At 39.9% G+C, this 22,460-nt stretch overlaps 1 protein-coding gene across 2 annotated transcripts in view; it reads left to right on the top strand.

The window, feature by feature from the left end:
- Positions 1-22,460, top strand: part of racgap1 (Rac GTPase activating protein 1) — a 62,032-nt gene that overhangs the window by 17,603 nt on the left and 21,969 nt on the right. For both annotated transcript variants that reach the window (XM_063037043.1, XM_063037044.1), the window contains exons 4-15: positions 2,029-2,168; positions 3,761-3,830; positions 5,057-5,110; positions 5,751-5,816; positions 9,922-10,039; positions 11,588-11,724; positions 13,545-13,709; positions 14,326-14,421; positions 14,986-15,184; positions 18,211-18,316; positions 19,423-19,555; positions 20,035-20,161. In XM_063037043.1, coding sequence (XP_062893113.1) covers positions 2,029-2,168; positions 3,761-3,830; positions 5,057-5,110; positions 5,751-5,816; positions 9,922-10,039; positions 11,588-11,724; positions 13,545-13,709; positions 14,326-14,421; positions 14,986-15,184; positions 18,211-18,316; positions 19,423-19,555; positions 20,035-20,161 — 1,411 coding nt within the window. The remainder of the gene's footprint in view (positions 1-2,028; positions 2,169-3,760; positions 3,831-5,056; positions 5,111-5,750; positions 5,817-9,921; positions 10,040-11,587; positions 11,725-13,544; positions 13,710-14,325; positions 14,422-14,985; positions 15,185-18,210; positions 18,317-19,422; positions 19,556-20,034; positions 20,162-22,460) is intronic.

Genomic DNA, 22,460 nt, shown 5'->3' with positions numbered 1-22,460 from the left:
AAGTTCTTTCTTTCTTTTTAAATCTTTTTATTGAGTAAGTATACAAAAAAGGTAAGCCATATAAACATTAATACAATGTTAAAGTATAATAAAATTCCAAAAGATAACAATACCAAAAAGAAAATACTACAAACAATGTAATTTAAGCATAAGAAACCAAGATAACATAATAGTATACTAAATTTTATATATATCAATGGAAAAAAAAAGAAAAAAAAAACCCCAAAAAAAAAACCCACCGTGCAACTAACTAAAAGCAAAGCAAAGCAATGGGCTAACTTGAAACCAAACAGAGTTAAACTTAAAATCACGTCCTCAATCCCGACCTCCATTAAAACAGTGAAGAAAAAACAAGAAGGGTAAATATTACATTAAATGAAAATATCGACAAAGTTAACAAATTTCACAACATATGCTGGTGATATTACACCCAGGGGTGGCCAACCTTTTACGTTCCATTCGTCAATTTTTTCACACAGGAGTTCAGATGCGCCATACAACTCTTGTACCCCCATTCAATTCTTGTAAAAATGTTAACATAGACATATTTAGCATTTTTTACATTTTATATTGATTTAATATAAAAACAAGATAAACATTACTTACCTTAATGAGACTTTTAACAAAAATAGTCTTCTTTTGATTTCTTCCTTTTTCTTAATCACATATGCTTTCCGTAACTCAGACCCAAGCACTAGCTTCAGTTTTCCTTCTATTTCAGTCTGATGTTGTGTTTTATAGTGTCTATTAAGATCACGTCTTCTATTATGTGAGAAAGTGTGATGGACCTGCTATAAATAAGAACTCATTTTCCCACTGTTCATTGAACTCACGCTTACTATCACTTTCTGCTTTGCTTTTACACTGTGATGGGTAACCGAATGTAAAAACGAGGCTTAATTTTCGAAAAAGTACAAAACTGCAAATGTTCACAAAAGGCAAACAAAGCACAACTCCGTAGCGCACGAGTGTCAATTGTAATCTGACGGGCAAAATCCTGCGACGCACCACTGGTGCAGACGCCTGGCGCCTCAGGATCAAACAAGGATCAAACACGTATTGAACAGTTATGGAACGACTGCAGAACAAAAGTCCTTTCCTTGTTTGACTCATTGGGCATTTTTAAAATTGAAAACATTAATGTGAAAGAAGATAACTTTCACCAAAAGATGTGCACGAAATAGTAAAATCGCTAAAAATAATTGCTAGGTTTTAGATTTATTCTCGGTAAAACCCATTTCTAGCTCTGAGCTACTTGAATTCCTATTATAGATTTTTTCTACAGATCGGTTTTTGGTTAATACTTTTTGCATGAGTAGGCTTACTTTTTTATTATTATCACTGGGGTGCAATGTGCCACTTCTAATCATCCAATGCGCCACAGGTTGCCCATCCCTGTATTAAACCTGATTCTGATGTGATGTCACAAAAGGGGCACTGAAGCACAAATGTCTTGATTGAAACTTAGCTTTGCGATTTGGATGAGCAGGTGAGCTCTCCAGCCTTGGCAAGCCTTTCACCATGGGCAATACTTGTTATTTTTTTTAATGAATTCGGGAACAGAAGCGTTTCACATAGTGTTGTCACAGGCTGATTTACTATTCTGCTTGTAGAATTCGACATCTTTTTCTTGGTGTTAGCTTAGAACTTGAGTTTTGTTATCTGCTGCCTGCACATCTTACTTGGGATGCCATGAATTGAAGCTACGATATTATCTTCGGTCCAAGGGCAATTAGGGGTAGTAATCGAATTCAAATGCTGAGCATGTTTCAAGTGGCTGAATTTCTATAAAAGATCTTTGTATAGTTTAAAACAAAATCTTAAAATCAAAACCATGGTGGTCATTTTCAAGTATTCCTCTCCCCATTTAGTCTCCCGTTTCTCCAATATAATTCTTTCCCAGTATCATGCAATGTTGTCCTCACCAGCCTTTGTGAATGAATGATCATGATCTGTGACCTCATTGACAGTTAATTTAATAAGCCAGTGCCTCTTTCCATTTGTAGTAATTGCTTTCTTTCATTTAAGGAACGACAGATTCAGCTAATCCGAGAGCTCCTCATAACAGAAGGCTCGACCAGCATTCAGTTAAATGAAGAACAGAAGTCTGCTCTTGCTTTTCTCAACCCCAAATGCTCAAATTCTAATGGATATACATCCAACAGACGGTAGTACTCTTAAGTCACCCAACAGTTGTTTGCTCTGTTGGTTTTAGGATAAATCGTCTAAATGGGGAAAGTAATGGTGCAATGCTTCAGTGTTCTAAACAAGCATCCTTGCGTAAAATTTTCCGAAAGAACATTAAATTTTCTGAATGACCACTCTCCTTTCTCTCCCTGCTTTTCTTTAGCTGCTTCAGCTACAATTATGAAAAGCAAAGGCTGCCCAATCCTGCATTCCAGTCTCCCTCTACCCTGTACTTGATAAAACTGGAGGCACCATTTAAGGCCATCTTAAATGGAAGTTGTCCACTCCCAGGAAGCCATGAAATGGGACTGAGATAAATTTCTGTCTGTTTTTGAGATTAATTCTTCAGAGCAGTGCTCCTGCTTGGTTTGAAGTTTTATCTCAACTGTGTCAGACTTGGATCCTTGTTACAGTGATATTGGTCACAGCAACCCTGTCAAGGTAGAGACTTTGTTCCACTATCTTAATATCAATAAAGATAATTTATCTGAACGCATTCTTTCTTTTAGAAAGACGTGCTCAAAAGACTATTCCCCCTTCCCCCTCCCTCTTCTACTGACCTCTCCCTCAAGTTTTGCTTTTTCTTCAATGGTTCATGGAACATTAAGTGTTGAGTTAGTTTTCAGTACTTTTTGAGTTCACTAGCTTAATGGGTTTTGATGTTAAGTTGGAAATCCTCAAGATGTATTGGTGGGCTTCCTCAGATTACTTAGTGTTTGTGCTAAAGACATTAGTAATAATATGTATCTGCAAGTTTTTTTTTGCTTGCTGTATGAATGGTTCCAAGGCAAATTTAGTGTTCTAGATAAGGCACTTACAACCCAAAATTGAGTAAAGCATGATCAGTAAATTTTGCAAATTGGTGTTAAAGGACCTAAAGTGTGGATTTTATTTACTATTGCCCATGATGCATATTTTGTGTGAACATGTTTAACCCCCATTCCGAATCTTCAGCATGTACCCAGGTTGATAGAATTCTGAGGGAGTGCTGCAGTGTTCAAGATGCAAGCTTTAAAATGAAGCTCTTTGCTGCTTGCACTGGATATTGAACATCCCTTGGCTCTGTTCAGTGGGGAGACTCTGTCAAAGCAATATTTCTTCAACCAGAACAAATTGACTGATTATTCGTCTCATCTTTTATTTGGGACTTTGCTGCGCGCAAATTAACTGCGGCAATTATCTTTCAACTAACTGTGGTGATTTAAAATGTCCAGTGCTTTCCTGTCATTTGGCATAACTTGGCTCCTGGCTATGAGTTGCCACACCCTTTTGCAGTTAACTTCAATCCTAAGGCTTGAAGTGAAAGCGCAAATAAGTAAGAGATTTTCTGTACTAGTCTGTAAAAAGTGCCATTTACTTTCAGTGCAGAATGAGACCAAATAATCGAGTCTACCTGCTTTGCTTTTAATCGTTCTATGTGGGACAAAGGGGTGGTGTTTTGGATACTTTGGGGAGATGAGCATATGTAGTTTTGGATGTATTGCCAGTGTAGAGGCTTGGAACTAGGTAAAACAATAAGTCAAACATTTAGTGAAAGTTGATTGTTACTACATATCTTTCCTCTTTTTAATAGACTGTCTACAATTGATGAGTCTGGATCATTTCACTCCGACATTAGTTACGACAAGACTGATGACTCAATGGTAATCTCTTTTTATCAGTTGTTTCTTTTTAAAGTAATCTTGGGACCACGTTAGTGGGACTTGATTGAAGAATATGTAATACTACAGGTGAATCTGAAGTGATTTGATACCTTGTTCAGTTCTTATTTGCATTGCAAAATTATGAATGATTCAGCAAAGCAAATTGTAAATGTATGAAATGGCTTAGGAAAAAAATAGTCCTGTTAAAAATGTGATTGCCAAGTGACTTGGATTAATAGATTTTGCATTTAGAAACAGTTGAATAATGGGCTCTTGTATCATCTGGGGGAGGGTGCTAATGCTGATGTTGGATAACCTTGCAAAATACTCATCCAAAAGCATTGGTGGCCAGAATTTTGTTGTCTGTTCAAAAGCATAAATGACTTAAAGTTCTGCAGGAAATTGTTTTTAAATAAGCTGGTGACTGGTTTCATTGGAACATCACACTTTTTAAGTGGAAGCTTGTTCTTTTCTGATTATTTCTACTGTGGAGATTTCTTTTTACATGCTTCTGAACATTAATCCTTTCGTTTTTAGATGATATTCTGCACATAGTGTTGAATAGGTATTATTAAAATCATGATTAAATTGCTGCTTTGAATCTAAATATTGAAACAAGCTGTGGAATTTATTGAGGGCTGTCATTAGTACAAATAAAAGATGGTGCCATGACCTGATTAATGTGGTTGCAGTATGCTAACGTTGCTTGTGTCATAACTCATAATAAAGACATGGCATGTCAGAGATCTAACGTGCACTGCTGCAGGCTGGTAGAATACGAAATCTGGCTGAATTTCCACATTGAATTATTCTCCAGTGTTGGTGGGCAGCAAATTTATGCTTATCACTGTCCACCAAGAAAGTAGGAAAATCAGAACAATCTAACTTGGCTTAACAATCATCAGCTGGCTTAATACATCAGGGTATGTAGCATGGGCGGCCTATATTTAAAGAGGATATGAATCTCTTAAAATAACTGGGTTTGAGTCCATTCTGAGGTAAAGGGCGCTTACACTTGACCTTGTGTGAACATTGTTCTGGTGCTCTTATGCCAATCATGCAATCTGTGATGCATGATTGGCATTGAAGCATGAGAACTAATTTACTAGCTTGGTATTTGTATTTTGTTTTGAAAAACATAATCGGCAAGCCTTTCATAAATGTGTTAAGGTGGATTTTTTTTCAGCTTTTTGACTTGAGATAAAATTATTTTCTTTTTAATGCAGGACTGGGATTCCTCCATTGTTAAGACTGTCAAGTTAAAGAAAAGAGAGAAAAGAGTAAGTTTCACACTTTCTTTCAGCTTGTTATGCTCAGCTCTGTAGAATTAGTAATCGTCTATAAACAATGGGTACAGACGCATCAACAGAAGAATATCAGTCTAATTAAATTTAAGTTAAAAGTATGGTAAGTCCTCTCATGCATTCCTTCTGTTTAAATAAATTAAAGACTTCACCTTACACATCATGTAATTGTTTAAATGCTGCACATTTCTTTAGAAATTAGTATCATAAGCACATCAGTTTAAAAAATAATATGAACTCATAACTTGTGAAGTTCTTGATTGAGGCTCTTCAGAGTCGTGTTATCTGTCATGTTGAATCTAATGAATTTCACTTTCATTCCATTCTTTTGCATTTTCTCTGATATTTTGTTATAAGCTGGTTTTGCCTTTGGTAATGGATTTCTGGTTAACACTAAATTGAGACTTTGTTTATATCTGAATTAAAAACTAATCTGGCATTTACGTTCACTCAAAGCTGTCAAACATTATGCCATTTTAATTTATCTGAAAAGGCTTCTCCATATTATGCTAAAGTAAAGCAGTGTTGCAGTGTACCAGATTATTTGCTGGTTAATCAATCAAGTGTGGCTATGTATAAAGAACATTGTACCCGCTTACCATTGTATTCTTTCCAGCGTTCTTCCAGAGTTCTTGTTGATGGCCAGCCAGGACCAGCTAAACGGTCACGATCAACTGAAAAGGTGGGCGTTAATGACCAAGACGATATGTGACAATTGTCAATACCAAAATAGAAGTTATCCAACTGCTTGATTGAAAGGAGGGAGGGGATTAATAATGGAGTTTGACAGAGAAAGGTGTCAAATTTGTAAGGATACAAGGATCGATTTTCATTGTTGCTTGTTAGTAACAAAAGCAGCGTGAAAAACATGACGAAAGGATAATATTTATTAGAGAAATCAATTTGGAAATCTTGGGTTTTTGCCTGGACATTTATAATTGCATTCACTGCAGATGGAGTCTTAGAGCAATACAGCATGGATACAATGAATCCATGTTGACCGCAGTGATAACCCAGCTCGTCCCATATCAGCCCATATTCTTCTAAGCCTCACCACTCCATGCACCTGTCCAGGTTTTCTGAATGATAATATCAACCACTTCCTCTGACAGCACGTTTCATAAGTCACCACCCTCTGCAATGAAAAAGTTGCACCTCGGGTCCCTTTTTAAATCTTGCCTCGGTCACCCTAAATCAATGCCCCATCATTTTGTACTCGTTGACCCTGGGGAAAAGACTTGCCATCCACCTTATCTATACCCCTCATAATTTTATAAACATCTCTATAAGATTGTCCATCATCCTCCTACATTCTAAGGGAGAAAGACTTAGCCAGGCCAATCTCTCCCTATAACTCAAGCCCTCTAGTCCTAGCAACATCCTTGTAAATCTTTTCTGCACTCTTTCCAATTTAACTGCATCTTTCCTATAACAAGTTGACCAAAACTACACAATACTCCAAGTGCATCCTCGCCAATGACTTGTACAACTGAAACATAATGTCCCAATTTCTATACTCAATACTGACTGAAGTCCAGTGTGCTAAATGTTTCTCACTACTGTCTACCTGTGACACTGCTTTCAACAAAGTAAACTTGTATACCTATGTTCTTCTGTTCCATTACACTCCCTAGTGTATTCATGGTATTATTTCTACTCTGGTTTAATTTTGCAAAGTGCATCACCTCTCACTTATCTCTATTGCAATCCATTTGCCCCTCTTTAGCCCACTTTACAAACTGATCTAGGTCCCCCTGTAATTTACAATAACCACCTTCACTATCAATAGCATCTCCTATATTCATGTCATCTGGAAGCTTGCTGATCAAGACTTGTATCCAAATCATTTATATTAATGATTACTGTGGGTCCAAACACCGCTGCACACCACTAGTCACTGGCCTCCATTCCGAGAAATAGCCTTCAACCATCAGCCTCTGCTTCCTGCCTTTAAGCCAGTTTTGAATTCACCTAACCAGCTCTCCTGAATTCCATGCGACCTTGCTTTCCTGACCAGCCAACCGTATGGGAACTTGTCTAAGGCCTTGCTAAAGTCCAAATAGAAAACATCCACAGCTTTGCGCTCTTCTATCATTATTGTTACTTCCTTAAAGATCCTCAAGTCGGATAAGTCGCTGGGACTGTGCGAGATGTACCCCAGGCTACTGTGGGAGGTGAGGGGGGAGATTGCTGAGCATCTGGTGATGATCTTTGCATCATCAATGGGGACGGGAAAGGTTTTGGAGGATTAGAGGGTTGCAGGTGTTGTTCCCTTATTCAAGAATGGGAGTAGAGATAGCCCAGGAAATTATAGACCAGTGAGTCTTACTTCAGTGGTCGGTAAGTTGATGGAGAAGATCCTGAGAGGCAGGATTTATGAACATTTGGGGAGGCACAATATGATTAGGAATAATCAGCATGGCTTTGTCAAAGGCAGGTCATGCCTTACAAGCCTGATTGAATTTTTTGAAGATGTGAGTAAACACATTGGTGAAGGTAGAGCAGTAGATGTAGTGTATATGGATTTCAGCAAGGCATTTGACAAGGTACCCCATGCAAGGCTTATTGAAAAAGTAAGGAGGCATGGGATCTAAGGGGACATTGCTTTGTTTTTCCAGAATTGGCTGGCCCACAGAAGGCAAAGATTGGTTGTAGACAGGTCATATTCTGCATGGAGGTCAGTGACCAGTGGTGTGCTTCAGGGATATGTTCTAGGACCCCCTGCTCTTCGTGATTTTTATAAATGACCTGGATGAGGAAGTGGAGGGATGGGTTAGTAAGTTTGCTGATGACACAAAGGTTGAGGGTGTTGTGGATAGTGTGGAGGGCTGAAGTTACAGTGGGACATTGATAGCATGCAGAACTGGGCTAAGAGGTGGCAGATGGAGCTCAACCCAGATAACTGTGAGGTGGTTTGTTTTGGTAGGTCAAGTATGATGGCAGAATATAGTATTAATGGTAAGACTCTTGGCAGTGTGGAGGATCAGAGGGATCTTGGGGTACGAGTCCATAGGACACTCAAAACTGTTGCACAGATTGACTCTGGTTAAGAAAGCATACGGTGCATTGACCTTCAATCGTAGGATTGAGTTTAGGAGCCGAGAGGTAATGTTGCAGCTATATAGGACCGTGGCCAGACCCCACTTGGAGTACTGTGCTCAGTTCTGGTCGCCTCACTATAGGAAGGATGTGGAAACCATAGAAAGGGCGCAGAGGAGATTTACAAGGATGTTGCCTGGATTGGGGAGCATGCCTTATGAGGATAGTTTGAGTGAACTCAGCCTTTTCTCCTTGGAGCGACGGAGGATGAGAGGTGACCTGATAGAGGTGTATAAGATGATGAGAGGCATTGATCGTGTGGATAGTCAGAGGCTTTTTCCCAGGGCTGGAGTGGTTAGCACGAGAGGGCACAGTTTTAAGGTGCTTGGCAGTAGGTACAGAGGAGATGTCAGGGGTAAGTTTTTTACATAGAGAGTAGTGAGTGCATGGAATGGGCTGCCGGCAATGGTGGTGGAGGTGGATACGATAGGGTCTTTTAAGAGACTCCTGGACAGGTACATGAAGCTCAGAAAAATAGAGGGCTATGGGTAACTGTAGGTAATTTCTAAGGTAAGGGCATGTTTGGCACAGCTTTGTAGGCCAAAGGGCCTGTATTGTACTGTAGGTTTTCTATGTTTCTATGAACTCTACAACTTTTGTCAAGCATGACTTCCCATGCACAAAGCAATGCTGACTCCTTTGAATCAGACAAAGTCTAGTTAAATTATTTTAGTTATCATTGATTAATGTGGGCCCTGTTTTAAAAGCTTGCTTGACCGTAACTGAAGGATTATGCAAATTCAACTCTTATGTTCACTTAAGGCAATATATTAATTTCCATCAGTTGTCCAGAAAGCATAAATGTAGAGCATCACCTTAAATTTTTGTGATAAGCTAAGTTAAATGTTGCTAACTATCACTTTAAAGGATTAATTATACAGTCTATCATTAGTTTTGCTGAATAAATTGGGTGTTCAATTTTCCTGTCACTGAAGTAGTTTCATCACTGACTGGTCAATGGCTGTTCATTTTCACTTGGATGATTGGCCATCAGAATTGATTTTGGTCTATGGGCAAGACAGATGTTCACCATAACCTTGTGCAGTCTACATTTTAAAAAAAAGTTCCAGACTCCATAAATTACCACACTTGGGACTTGTTTCAGTGCTTTAACCTACTGTTGAGAAGTCTGTCCAGCTCCCTGCACCACCAAGTTCTAAGTTTTTTTTTAAATCTGAGCATTGCATTGTTCTGAACTGCAAATAAACTTTGGTGAAAAATTTTGTTTTCATTTTCACAACTTGCACTTTTATTGCTGTTCCTTTTACTGTAAAATGATTGTTTTTCTGCAATTGGGTTTTTGAAAGAAAAATTGAAAAGAGAGATTATTTTTCACATAATATCCCACCCTACCCCCAATGGGCATGTCATCTTGAAGCTGCAGTTTAAATTTTTTATTCTTTTGCATGCCAATGAGAACTTGGCCATTTCTGTTTCCAGCTAACTGTAAGGATTCGAATCAATGACTGCCCTAACAAGTTTAATTAAATCTAAACCTCAGAATCAAGTTCTTGAAACACTGTTTGTTTAAAAAATGGAGTGAATCCCAAAAGTTTACTGAAGTGAAGTGCTTTGCTGTTTCCAAAATGGGTAATGTGGGTAGGAAGAGGACCGAGGATAAAGAAAGATGATATTTTTGTAGGTAAAAATATCTGTCAAGAAGGTGATTGGTTTGGTGATCTTTTCAGGCAAACGATTCTATTGTGGCTAGAACAACCCTGACATTGCCTAATAATGGCGGACCAATTGAGGCAGTTTCCACAATTGAGACTGTGCCATACTGGACGAGAAGTAGACGTCGAACAGGTAAGTCCCATTAACAAAATGCTTGAGGCACAGCTTTATGCTTACAACTGGAAAACTATGTTCCTGAGAACAATTTTTAGTTGTGAGGGTGTGAAGTGTTTCATAGCTTTATTTCTTGCAGGTATTTTGGGAGCTTAGCATTGTTGGATAAGCTGGATGCTTTCTATAATTGTGTCTTGGCCTTTTCTGATTTCATATCACTATTAGAAACCCTGTTCTCCACCTTCTAAGCATGATATGGATATGGCTTGAACTGGACTTAACCAGGTGGCTGCTTTTCTTTTTAGAATAACCTTGGATAGGCCAAGATCACAATGAAAATAAGAAAGCATTGTTTTTGCCCAATTCTCCTGAAGTGTGTACCCTCCCAATTGTAAGTGATGGTTGAGGCATGGTGGTCAGTAGGTTGATGCAATGTACATCAGAAAAGGGAATAATAGACACTTTTTACCCCTTAATTTAGGATATGTGCTGCTTCGGACAATCAGAACCATTGCTTTGTCCCAATGAACCCAGCAAACTCTGCACAGGCCAGTTGTTAGATTTGAGTGTTTTCACTACCTTTGAATCAAATTACAGGTCGACCTTCACTGATTCGGCACCATTGGGACCTGAGGAGTGCCGGATAAGTGAAAATGCCGAATTACAGAAGGATCACATCAAGCATAATCGGTGCCGGATTATTGAAGGAACCAGATTACAAGTAGTCGGATTAATGAAGGTCGACCTGTACCACATTTTTAATCGGTTGAACTTTTGGGGAAGCTGAAATCCTTGGTTTTAGTCGTGGATTGATTTTTTTTTACATTACAAGTAATTTTAAAAAATGGTTCAATAAATCTGGTCAGAATTGTCCTTTAATTGAAAGATTGCCATGTAAATTGATAAAATTAATCCCATTCAGTAGGTTTCAGTTTAATCTGATGGAGCCAGTCGAAGATGGGAGTGCATCAGCTGTGTTGGGTCTGCTTGCTGCTCACTTGCACAAAACACTCATTTCCTTTCTGTTGCATTCCATTTTCATGTGAGTTTGACACACCTAGAAATATTCCACTGATGTGAATTGTCATACTGGAGAAAGATCAGTGTTTCCCGTTTGCTGTTTTTCAGTATGCCTTTATATAGGTTTGGTAATTGTACCACGCTTACCTATTATCTCTCTTCTTGCCACACTCCCCAAAGCTCTGCACAATTACAGATAATGTTGCCATGTTGCTGCTTACTGTTATGTTTGTAGGAACAACTGAATACTGGAACAATGACATGTTCTTGCTCCCAGCTGGGAATTTGTTAGAATGACTTCTTGATGACATAGGGTAATTAATATTAGAGTCAAAATTGGCATTGTGCGTGTTATGATTTTGCGGAACTTTATTAGTAGCTTAAAATTGAATTATCAAGTGGTCTATAAAATCACCTGGAAATTTTGATATCTGTAGGTAGGTATTAGAATCTTAATAGGGTATGATTGTAAGCTTTAGTTCTACTCCTTTTCCAGATGTACAGTGATGGTGAATTTGCATTACCTGTCCAATTTCTTTCCCACAGCAAATCTGAAGGGACAGGAACTTGATGCCATTTCAGACACTCCTTCTACCACGCCATCAACTACCAGCGGATATGATCAGTGTGGTACACCTCAGACTAATGGAGGAACAAGAATTCATGAGTTTGTTTCCAAGACGGTATTTCTAATTTCTACTTCATTCAACTTACTTTTTATGTATTGACATTTTTGGTTAATTTTCTTTGCTGTGCAGGAACTGTTGACTTCAGATTATTTTTTTACACAAGGATGTTTTTATTGAGATCTTAAAGTTATAGATACTTTATTGATCACAAAGGAGATTAGTGTCACAGTAGCATTACAAGTGCACAGGTATACAAATATTAGAAGAGAAGTAAGAAAGAATAAAAAAAAATAAATTACCACAAACAGCCTAACAGGAGGGGGTCATCACTTTCCCAGCTATAGCTTGACTCATTATAGAGCTCCTCTTTTCACCCAAGGTGGCATGCAGAGAGTGAGAAACATTGTCCAGAATTGCCAGGATTTTCCGTAGGGTCCTTTGTTGTACCACAGCCTCCAGTGTGTCTAGTTTAACTCTGATAACAGAGCCAGCCTTTCTGATCAGTTTATTGAGCCTGTTGGCATCACCATGTTGATGCCATTGCCCCAACACACCACCACATAGAAGATTGTACTGGTGACGACAGGCTGGGAGAACATGTGAAGGAAAGGCCTGCATACACTAAAGGACCTCAGTCTCCTCATGAAATAGAGGCGACTGGCCCTTGTACACAGCCTCTGTGTTGGTGCTCCACTCAAATTTGTCATCCAGGTGCACCCCCGGGTACTTGTAGGTCCTCACCATCAACAGTTACAGGGAACATTGCAGGCTTAGTCTTCCTAAAGTCCATCACCATCTCCTTTGTCTTACTGATGTTGAGCTGCAGATGATTCAGCTTGTACCATTTGACAAAGTCCTCCACCAGGACCCTGTATTCAACCTCCCATCCTCCCTTTATGTACCCAACTGTTGCTGAGTCATCAGAGAATTTCTGCAGATGAACTGACTCAGTGTTGTACCTAAAATCTGAGGTATACAGAGTAAACAGGAAGGGAGCCAATGCAGTCTCCTGTTGCCCAGTGCTGTTTATAGCTATGTCTGACACAGATCTCTGAAGCCACACATACTGTGGTCTGCCAGTTAGTTAGTCCATTATCCAGGATACAATGGAAGTGTCAATCTGTATTGAACAGAGACAATGCAAATGCCAATCTGTATTGAACAGAGCTTTTCCCCCAACAATGAGGGCTGTATGGTATTGAAGGCATTTTAGAAATTAAAAAAACATAATCCTCACAGTACTTCTCTGCTTATCCAAATGGAAGTAGGTACTGTTCAGCTGGTAGATGACAGCATAGTAGACTCCAATGTGCTCCTGTTTGGCAAACTGTAAGGGATCGAGGGCTGATCTGATCAGGGGTCAGAGGTGAGACAGGGCCAGCGCCTCTAGGGTCTTCATGATGTGTGAGGTCAGGGCCACTGGACTGTAGTCATTCAAGACTTTTGGTTGGCCCTTCTTGGGTACTGGGACCATGCATGGTTGAGAAGAGCCTTTAGATCACTGGTGATCCATGGTGTGTTGTTAGGGAAGCAGTGAAAAGTCCTTGATGGTATTACAGTGTCCACACTGAAGTTGAAGAAAGTATCTATCCTTAAGTAACTTCCTAGATGAGAGCAGTGTTTCCATTTCCAATCTCTTTAAGCCTCATTTAAAGTAGCACAGGTTCTTCATTATCACAGGCCTTTACCCATGTTTCTTTGGCGAGGTCACTGGAAGGCATTTGTGCTCAGTCTGGGTTAAGTCTCCCATGATATAGCAATACAGATGAAAATGGGCATGCACTTATGTGGTACAGTGACCTTAATTATAGTGTCCCATGCCCTTTCCAGCACTGCAGTGTTCTAAGTACCAACCTGTTTCTCTATTTCTGTAGGTGATCAAGCCTGAGTCATGTGTTCCTTGTGGAAAAAGGGTCAAGTTTGGGAAGTTGGCCCTGAAATGTCGAGACTGCAGAGTTGTATCTCACCCAGAGTGCAGAGATCGCTGTCCACTCCCCTGCATCCCAACCATGTCAGGAACACCTGTAAGAATTGGAGAGGTGAGATTTATGATAATCTAGGTTTCAACCAAAATGCACAATTTGAAGTCAAAATGTCCAATAGGATAAAATAGTATAGAACCCATTTTGTCCAACTTAGTCTCAATACAAAGATGAACAGCAATTTGCAATATAGTGGTCTAATTAACAATTAAGTGTACTCCAACATCACTGGTGCTTTAATTGATGGTTGTAAATTACTCCGTGTTGACAAACAGGTGAGTTGGTGGTCACATGAGGGAAGTGGTGTGTAAAAGAATGGAGGATGGGGCTGATGGGATTGCTCTGCTGGGAACCGCTGTGCACTCAATGAGCCGAATGGCCTTATTTTTGCATCACGGTAACATGGTTAGTGCGACGCTATCACAGGTCGGGGCGTTGGAGTTCAATTCCGGCACTACCTGTAAGGAGGTTGTATGTTCTCTCTGACTGCATGTGTTTCTTTTGGGTGCTCTGGTCTCCTCCTGTGTCCAAAGACGTACTAGATAGTGGAACAATTAAGTGTTCCGTTCTGTTTCAATTATGGTAAATGTGGCTCAATAGTACAAATAACCTAGCTTATCTAAATTTTCAGGCCATTTTGAAAGATTATGCATTGAATTTGTGTTGCTTTTAGGGAGTGTTGGCTGATTACATCTCTCAAACATCACCTATGATCCCTTCTATTGTGGTACTTTGTGTCAATGAAATTGAGCAGAGAGGCTTGTCTGAGGTAAGATTACTTTTTATCTGCAAAGATTTCCGTATTTCTCTAGCTTAATTTTATTACACAGGTATTAAATTTCCAAAGCACTTGTGTGCAAGACTTGTTTATAAGATTGAAGAATTCAAGCTCTGAGTGATGTACAAATCAGAGCAGCAAAAGACCAGGTTATTTTGTTAGGTCTGGAGAAGCTCTTCTGCTACTTGAGCCCTTTCAGCAAATTGTCTCACGTTTTGCATTGATTGGACTTTGGAAATTGGGTTAAACTGCAAGCCAAGCCCATGGACACCATGTTGTAATGGGTTGCCACCTTGAAGGGGCATACTGCTTGACTAATGAGCAGTTGGCACTTTTCAAAACTACATTGCCTGCATCACAGGCTTGTAGGATGCCAGGGCTCCTCACTCCATTTGAGACTATTGACGATCTGTTACATCTGACTGTTAGTTGGGCCATATGTCAGATCATTGCATCATTTGAAAGGTGTGTTAATGACTTCCAAGAAATATTTAGTTTGAAATTGTGATGCATTAAGTTTCAATACAAAGTACGTCTAATTGTTGTCTCCTTCAGACTGGTCTATACAGAATCTCTGGGTGTGATCGCACGGTGAAAGAGCTGAAGGAGAAGTTCCTGAGAGGGAAGAATTTGCCCCTACTCAGTAAAGTGGATGACATTCATGCTGTCTGTGGGCTTCTGAAGGACTTTCTGAGGAATTTGAAGGAGCCCCTTATCACTTTCAAACTGTATTCAGCATTTGTGAAGGCAGCAGGTTAGTAGATCTTTAGTTATATTGTTGAGAATTGAACAGCCTTGTGTTGAATACTGTATAGATTTACCTCGGTATAGATAGTGAACAATCCGACTGTTGTGAATTTCAAAGATGTGTGCTGGATGTTCCAATAGAAGCTTTTTCTTGTTATCGCTGTTGGTGAGAAGGTCTGGCCCCTTATTGGTTCCTTAATAATTATAGTTATATAAACTGAAGGAAACAAATCAGTAAATCCAAAGAAATGAGGCTTCTGTTCCAAACAACTTCCTGGGTTGGAAGTCAGGTCGATAGTGTCAAATCTTGCTTATGGTAACTTGCATGGCTCAAATTAGTCTTGACCCTTTTGGATTAGCATAGGGATACCAACCAGTCGAGTTCCTGATGTTGCTGCGAAGCATCTCTATGTGTGGTGCCTTCTGTGTGTCAGATGGCTAGATCATGTTTTGTCATGGGGGAGAGGTGTGTTGAACAGCCTTTTACCAGGCTACCCAAAGTTTAGCTTCCGCTTCTGAGATCACACTCCAGAAGAGGAGATAAGACATAACTGACAGTGATGACTGATCGGAGTGGGATGGATGAGAGAATGAATGTAAAACTTCCACTTCTAGTTTTTAAAAAGTCAAATTAGGTTTCTGTTTAGTTGAAATCATGCCAGTAAAACAACACCTTTTGTGATTTAACATTGGGTATGAGAATGTTAGATTAGAAAGTAGTTAATTATTTTCTTGAAGCTCATCTCTGACACTTTTTCCTGCTATCTAGGCATTTGTTTCAAATATCTTCAAGTATGCTTTTAAAGCAACCTTGCTCATTATATTCAGGGAAACACATGATTATTAGGTTGAGTCAATGTAGTGTGTCCTCTGAATGCATGGCCTTTATATACTTTTCAATCAGCTGATTGGTTGTCATTTCAGAAACACAGTTGTGAGGTGGGGAGGAAATGTCATTGCTGGTTGGCTATGTGGTGAACTGTGTGCGCTGTCGTCTGGACTTTTCAGAATCAGGTTTATTATCACTGGCATGTGACGTGAAATTTGTTAACTTAGCAGCAGCAGTTCAATGCAATGCATAATCTAGCAGAGAATAAATAAATAAGTAAATCAATTATGTATATTGAATAGATTATTATAAAATGTGCAAAACCAGAAATACTGTATATTTTTTTTAAAAAGTGAGGTAGTGTCCAAAGATTCAATGTCCATTTAGGAATCGGATGGCAGAGGAGAAGAAGCTGTTCCTGAATCGCTGAGTGTGTGCCTTCAGGCTTCTGTATCTCCTACCTGATGGTAACAGTGTGAAAAGGGCATGACCTGGGTGCTGGAGGTCCTTAATAATGGACGCTGCCGTTCTGAGACTCCACTCCCTAAAGATGTCCTGGGTACTTTGTAGTCTACTACCCACGATAGAGCTGACTAGATTTACAACCTTCTGCAGCTTCTTTCGGTCCTGTGCAGTAGCCCCTCCATACCAGACAGTGATGCAGCCTGTCAGAATGCTCTCCACGGTACATCTATAGGAAGTTTTTGAGTGTATTTGTTGACATGCCAAACCACTTCAAACTCCTAATAAAGTATAGCCGCTGTCTTGCCTTCTTTATAACTACATTGATATGTTGGGACCAGGTTAGATCCTCAGAGATCTTGACACCCAGGAACTTGAAGCTGCTCGCTCTCTCCACTTCTGATCCCTCAATGAGGATTGGTATGTGTTCCTTCGTCTTACCCTTCCTGAAATCCACAATCAGCTCTTATGTCTCACTGATGCCAGGTTGTTGCTGCGGCACCATTCCACTGGTTGTCATATCTCACTCCTGTACACCCTCTCATCACCATTGGCTTTTGCCCGCATTGGCTCATAAATAGGATTGAGGTTTATGTGTTTACAGAATTGTTCGTGGAAATGTGGAAGTCGAATCTGGATAAAGTCATTCAGAGACCATATAAGTACAAACTCTTTATTCAAAGCCTCCGGGGCACTTCAGTTAGTCGCTCAAACAGGAACAGTTAGTGATTGTTCCTGCTTGGTCCACCAACTAACTGCCAGTTCCTCTTACAGAATGGATATAGTCATTCAGATACCCCCACCCCCACAAGACAGGCTGGAGCCAGACTTATCTATGTGCATGACAGTACCAAGAAACAAATTACGGAATAGGTAGAATGGCTCACATACACAGAACAGGCTGGAGCGGTCTTATCTATGTGCATGACTGCACAAGGAGACAGGGACTTTGAAACACTGTCTAACTCTAAGAAGAAATATGGCTCAGCATGGCTTAGCACATCTGTTGATCGTCAGCAGTTTCTTACAGGAAAAACAGGCTGCTATCGTTCAACTGACCGTGTTAACCTTTTGCATATTTTATCAGAAAACCACACTTCCAGGAATTATCTTTGCATGCTGCGTGTTCACTTGCATCATAACTTTCACTGATGCCCAGTCAAATTTGTGCCCCTCTTGATCTTCGTGGGTAGAGACTAGGGAGAGTTGGTCCTGCCGCTTTACATCCAGTTGATGTTCATGGATCCTTGTGGATAGTTTTCTTACAGTTTGGCCGGTGTAATAGTTGCTGCAGTCCCCGCATTGGATTTTGTAGACCACATTGGTCTTGTTTAATATAGTAGTGTATTAAGAACACATTCAGAGGATACACTACATTCAACAGTGCACTGATGGTGTCTCCTCACATAGTGATGAAACATTTGCAAGTAAATTGCTAAGATCGCAGAACAACTCAATGCAACTAACAGCCACCTGAGTTGCACGTTTTCTGAACTATTTCCAAATACGTGATTATTTGGCCCACCTAAAATTGAACATTTTATCCTAAATGGTGATGTGGTACATCATTGCGCTTCTCTTCTTTTGAAGGGGTGATGGGTTGAAATTATGCAATACAGATTGAAACTGCATGTGTTCTGTCTTGGGAGTTGTAAATATAATTCATTTTTCTAACAGAAGTTTGATAGCTTTGACTGACCTATGCCCAAAAGTTATTTCACGAATGTTATCTCATCCTACAGAAATCCCTGATGAAGATAATAGCATTGCAGCAATGTACCAGACAATTAGTGAGCTGCCACAGCCCAACAGGGATACTTTGGCATTTCTGATAATCCACCTGCAAAGGTATGTTTGGGCTTTAGGTCTGTTCAGGATATTGACTCTGGCTTTTTGCCTTAGCCTGCCAGTGAGTGGGTGGATTACTAAAGTGTTGTAGGTCAGAATCCTGATCAGGTGTGTCTAATTCTCAGTTTGGCGATATATATATTTTCCTCTTTGTTCCTGTTTTGCTGTGGTAAATGGTACCATCTGTTTGGGAGCAAGTCTAGTTTCCAAGTGTTCTGGTTTCTTGCTTTCATGGACTTGAAGTTAAGTGCATAGCCAACCTGCTTTTAGTATTAAGTAAACAAGAGCTAGCCAAGCTCACTTAAATGTAGCCAGCACTTATAATCTAAAATTCACAAAGTAAATCAATTGAACTCCTGGTGTCCTTTTTCAGTTGGGTATTGTGATTGTGGATGGAGGTAGGTAGTTATAAACCTACTTGTTTCATAGTTCTGGGCAACTTGTCCAAGTAGTTTGTAATTTTGATTTTTTTTTGCATATTAGAACTTCAGTTGTGCTTGTTTAGATTAAGATTTGCATTTCTTTATCATATATACATTGAAACATAGTGAAAGGCATCATTTGCATTAACAACCAACACACCTAAGGATGTGCTGGGAGCAGCCCACAAGTGTTACCCCACATTCTGATGCCAACATAGCATGCCCACAATGTTGGGCAGAACAACACAGAACACAACAGCCATCAAAACAAGTCCCTTTCCTCTTTCTCATCTCCCTCCCATCCACACACATGGACAGGCCTCTGGGCCTCCTGGCTTCAGTCATGGGGCTATGACTTCAACTTCCAATGGGGCTTCAATCTTCGGTATCAACCCCCAGACCAGCCAACGGACTGGCCCTCATGCCTCCTCCTCACAGACATGCACTGATCTTAGACAGCCCGACAACTACAGAGAGCTTCAAAGTGCTTTGAATTGTGGGTTTGATGTATTTTTAAAGCACTTTATAACTTTTTCTTTAATGGCTACTTAATTTTAAGGTGGTTTCATTTTTTTAAAAAAAAGGCTGAATTTCATTAGATCATAATTAGCTAAGTGTTTCTAGAAAGTAGCCAAACTTTAAGTTCACGTATGATTGAAGACCCAATCTCTTTTTCTCTTTTAGAGTAGCTCATAGTCCAAACTGCAAGATGGACATAGCCAACCTTGCCAAGGTCTTTGGCCCAACAATTGTTGGTTTCTCGACACCTGATCCACCTCCTATGTCAATGCTGCAAGAAACCAAGCAACAACCAAAGGTACTGTAAATTGTCACGAATTTTAACAAAAGTTGAGAAAGAGTGAAATAAATGGGTTATTTCGTCTTTGAACTTGGTTCTTGCCCAAAGCTTCTTGTGAGCTGAATTTGAAATTCTTTGTGTCTACTGCAATCTCTCCAATACCTTATAACTTAGTCACCGAAAGCACAGACTGTAAGGGATTCTGGTTCTTCCTGTTGGAAATCTATTTGACATTGCCACTTTGTACATTGTGTTACACGCAGCATTTTTGGGAGTAATACTGATCTTTATCACCCTTGTTGGGAACGTTAGCCATTTTGCAGTGGGCTAATTGAGTATTACTCAAACTCAATCTTTTGACCAGGATGCAGTTTTATGTTAATGATAATTATTCATTGCCACAAAGTTTGCAAGTAAAATGATACCAAGCAGACGCTGTTGTGCGTCTTTTTAAGAACTTGGCTAATCAAAAACATTTTCTTTTCCCCCATGGTTAGGTGGTTGAGCGTTTGCTATCTTTGCCAATGGAGTACTGGAGCCAGTTTACAATGGTGGAACAGGGGAATGTGCATCCAAATCACATAATTGAAAATTCCAATGCTTATAGCACCCCTGAAGTGAAAGGTACCACTTAATGTTTACTTTGATTGATAGAATGGTTTTCTACTCTGTCTGTGTATCTTATGGTTGAAATTATCTACTGAATATTTAACTGGGTATAAATGATCTGGTGTAATTCAAAGAACATACCATGGCCAATGTAGTTTGAAGATGTTGTTACACTCTCAAAAATGAACTGGGCTGTTCACCAATATTGGGGACTTACAAAGTGACAAGTCTGACAAGCTTAACATGTTGCCATCTTAACCTGAGGTTTTCCTGTTATGATTGGCATCTGGCAGCAAGTTACAAGTCAAAATCTTTTAAATGCATTTTTGTTTACTGCCAATTAAGTGATCATTAGTTACTTGGTAAATTGATTTCTTCAGTATTAAAGAAAAATCTATAGATTTTGCATTGCTTCTCTTTTAAAGATAAGGTCCAGAGATGCACTGGTTTATTTTAATAATTAGAAGAGCCAAGACATCTCTGGGGACAAACTATCTACTGATATTGTTTATAAACCTACTGACTCAGTTATCTTAACTATATCTCTCCTCACCCTGTCATTGTAAAGCTGCTATTTGTTTTTTTTCTCTCTGTTTGTCCATTTCCACTGTATCTGTTCTCAGGATAAGGCTTTCCATTCTGGAACATCTGAGGTGTTCTCCTTCAAAGATCGGAGTTTCCCTTTCATCACCATCAATGCTGCCCTCACCCACATCTCTTCCACTTCCCGCTTCTCTGCCCTTGTCCCATCCTCCTCCTGCCATAACAAGGATGGGATGAGGGCAGATATGCGGGAAATGGAAGATATGTGGGTGAGGGCCTTACCTACCACCCCACAAGCTTCTGTAACCAGCATATCGTTCACTGTAACTTCTGCCATCTCCAACAGGATTCTGCCACTAAACACGTTTTTCCCTTCTCCCTCCTCCCCATTTTCACTTTCTGTAAAAGAGCACTGTGACTCACTTGTCCACTCATCCTTCCCCACTGATATCCCTCCTGACACTTATCCCTGTAAGCATGACAGGTGATACTCTTTTCTCTCTTTCTCCTCTCCCCCCCCCCCCCACTTCACCACCATTCAGGGCCCCAAACAGTCCTTCCAGGTGAGGCAACACTTCATCTGAGAATCTGTCAGGTTCATTTACTGATTTACTGTATCTGGTGCAGCTTGCTCTACATCGGTGAGACCTGACATAGATTAAGGGACTGCTTCGTCAAGCACTTTCACTCTGTCTGCCGCAAAAGGTGGGATTTCCTGGCAGCCACCCATTTCAATTTGACCTGCCACTCCTATTCTGACATGTTGGTTCATGGCCTCCTCCACTGCCATGATGAATCCGCACTCAGGTTGGAGGAGTGACACTTCATATTCTGTCCGGGTAGTCTCTAACATGATGGCATGAACAACAATTTCTCTAACTTTCAACATTCATCCTTCATTCTTATTCCATTACCCATTCTGGTTTCCTCTTAATCCTACTCCTCTCTTCACCTGCTGATCACCTCCTATTGGTGCCCCTCCCCCTTCCCTTTCTAACATAGTCCAACGTCCTCTCCTATCAGATTCCTTCTATTGCCCTTATCTCTTCCACTTATCTCTCTCAGCTTAATTCATCTTCCTTTGCCCTCACTTGGTCTCCCCTATCACCTGCCATCTTGTAGTCCTTCCCCTCCCCCTGCCGCCTTCTTCTGACTTCTGCCCACTGTCTTTCCAGTCTTTATGAAGGGTCTTGGCCTTGAATGTCAACTGTTTATTCCTCTTCATTATGCTGCCTGACCTGCTGAGTTCCACCAGCTTCTGCAGAATCTTTTGTGTTTATAAAGTGAAAAACTTTGGCAGAAAAAACAAGGAGCGCTACTGAAGGGTATGTTGGGACAGCAGGGGTATGTGTACATAAATCCTTCAAAGTACAAGATCCAGTTAAAGAAGTGATTAGTAAAGCAAATAGAATTGTTGGATTTGTAAATGGAAGCTTTTGGAGTGGTTTACGGTCTGGTATTCACTACCTGGGATCCTGAGGAGAATGGTGTAATGGAATGGACAGGATAGATTGACCAGTAGCATAGACACAATATGTGTATGTTTTTATGCTGTATTTAATATGGATACTTTTATTTTGTAATATGATTGTAAATACATTGTGGGGTGTATCATATTCTAATTTGTATGTAATCTTAAGTTAATTGTGTTGGTAATTAAAGATGGTATGTCCTAGTGCCGAATAAAAAGGAGCTCATTGCCATCATTGAGGGAGAGATAGGGGCTGTCAGGAATTCACGCTGGATGAGAATAAGTACAGAGATAATGTTT

The sequence above is a fragment of the Mobula hypostoma genome, chromosome X1, assembly GCF_963921235.1.
Source record: "Mobula hypostoma chromosome X1, sMobHyp1.1, whole genome shotgun sequence".
Taxonomy (NCBI): Eukaryota; Metazoa; Chordata; class Chondrichthyes; order Myliobatiformes; family Myliobatidae; genus Mobula; species Mobula hypostoma.
This window is presented reverse-complemented; position numbering and strand designations above follow the sequence as displayed.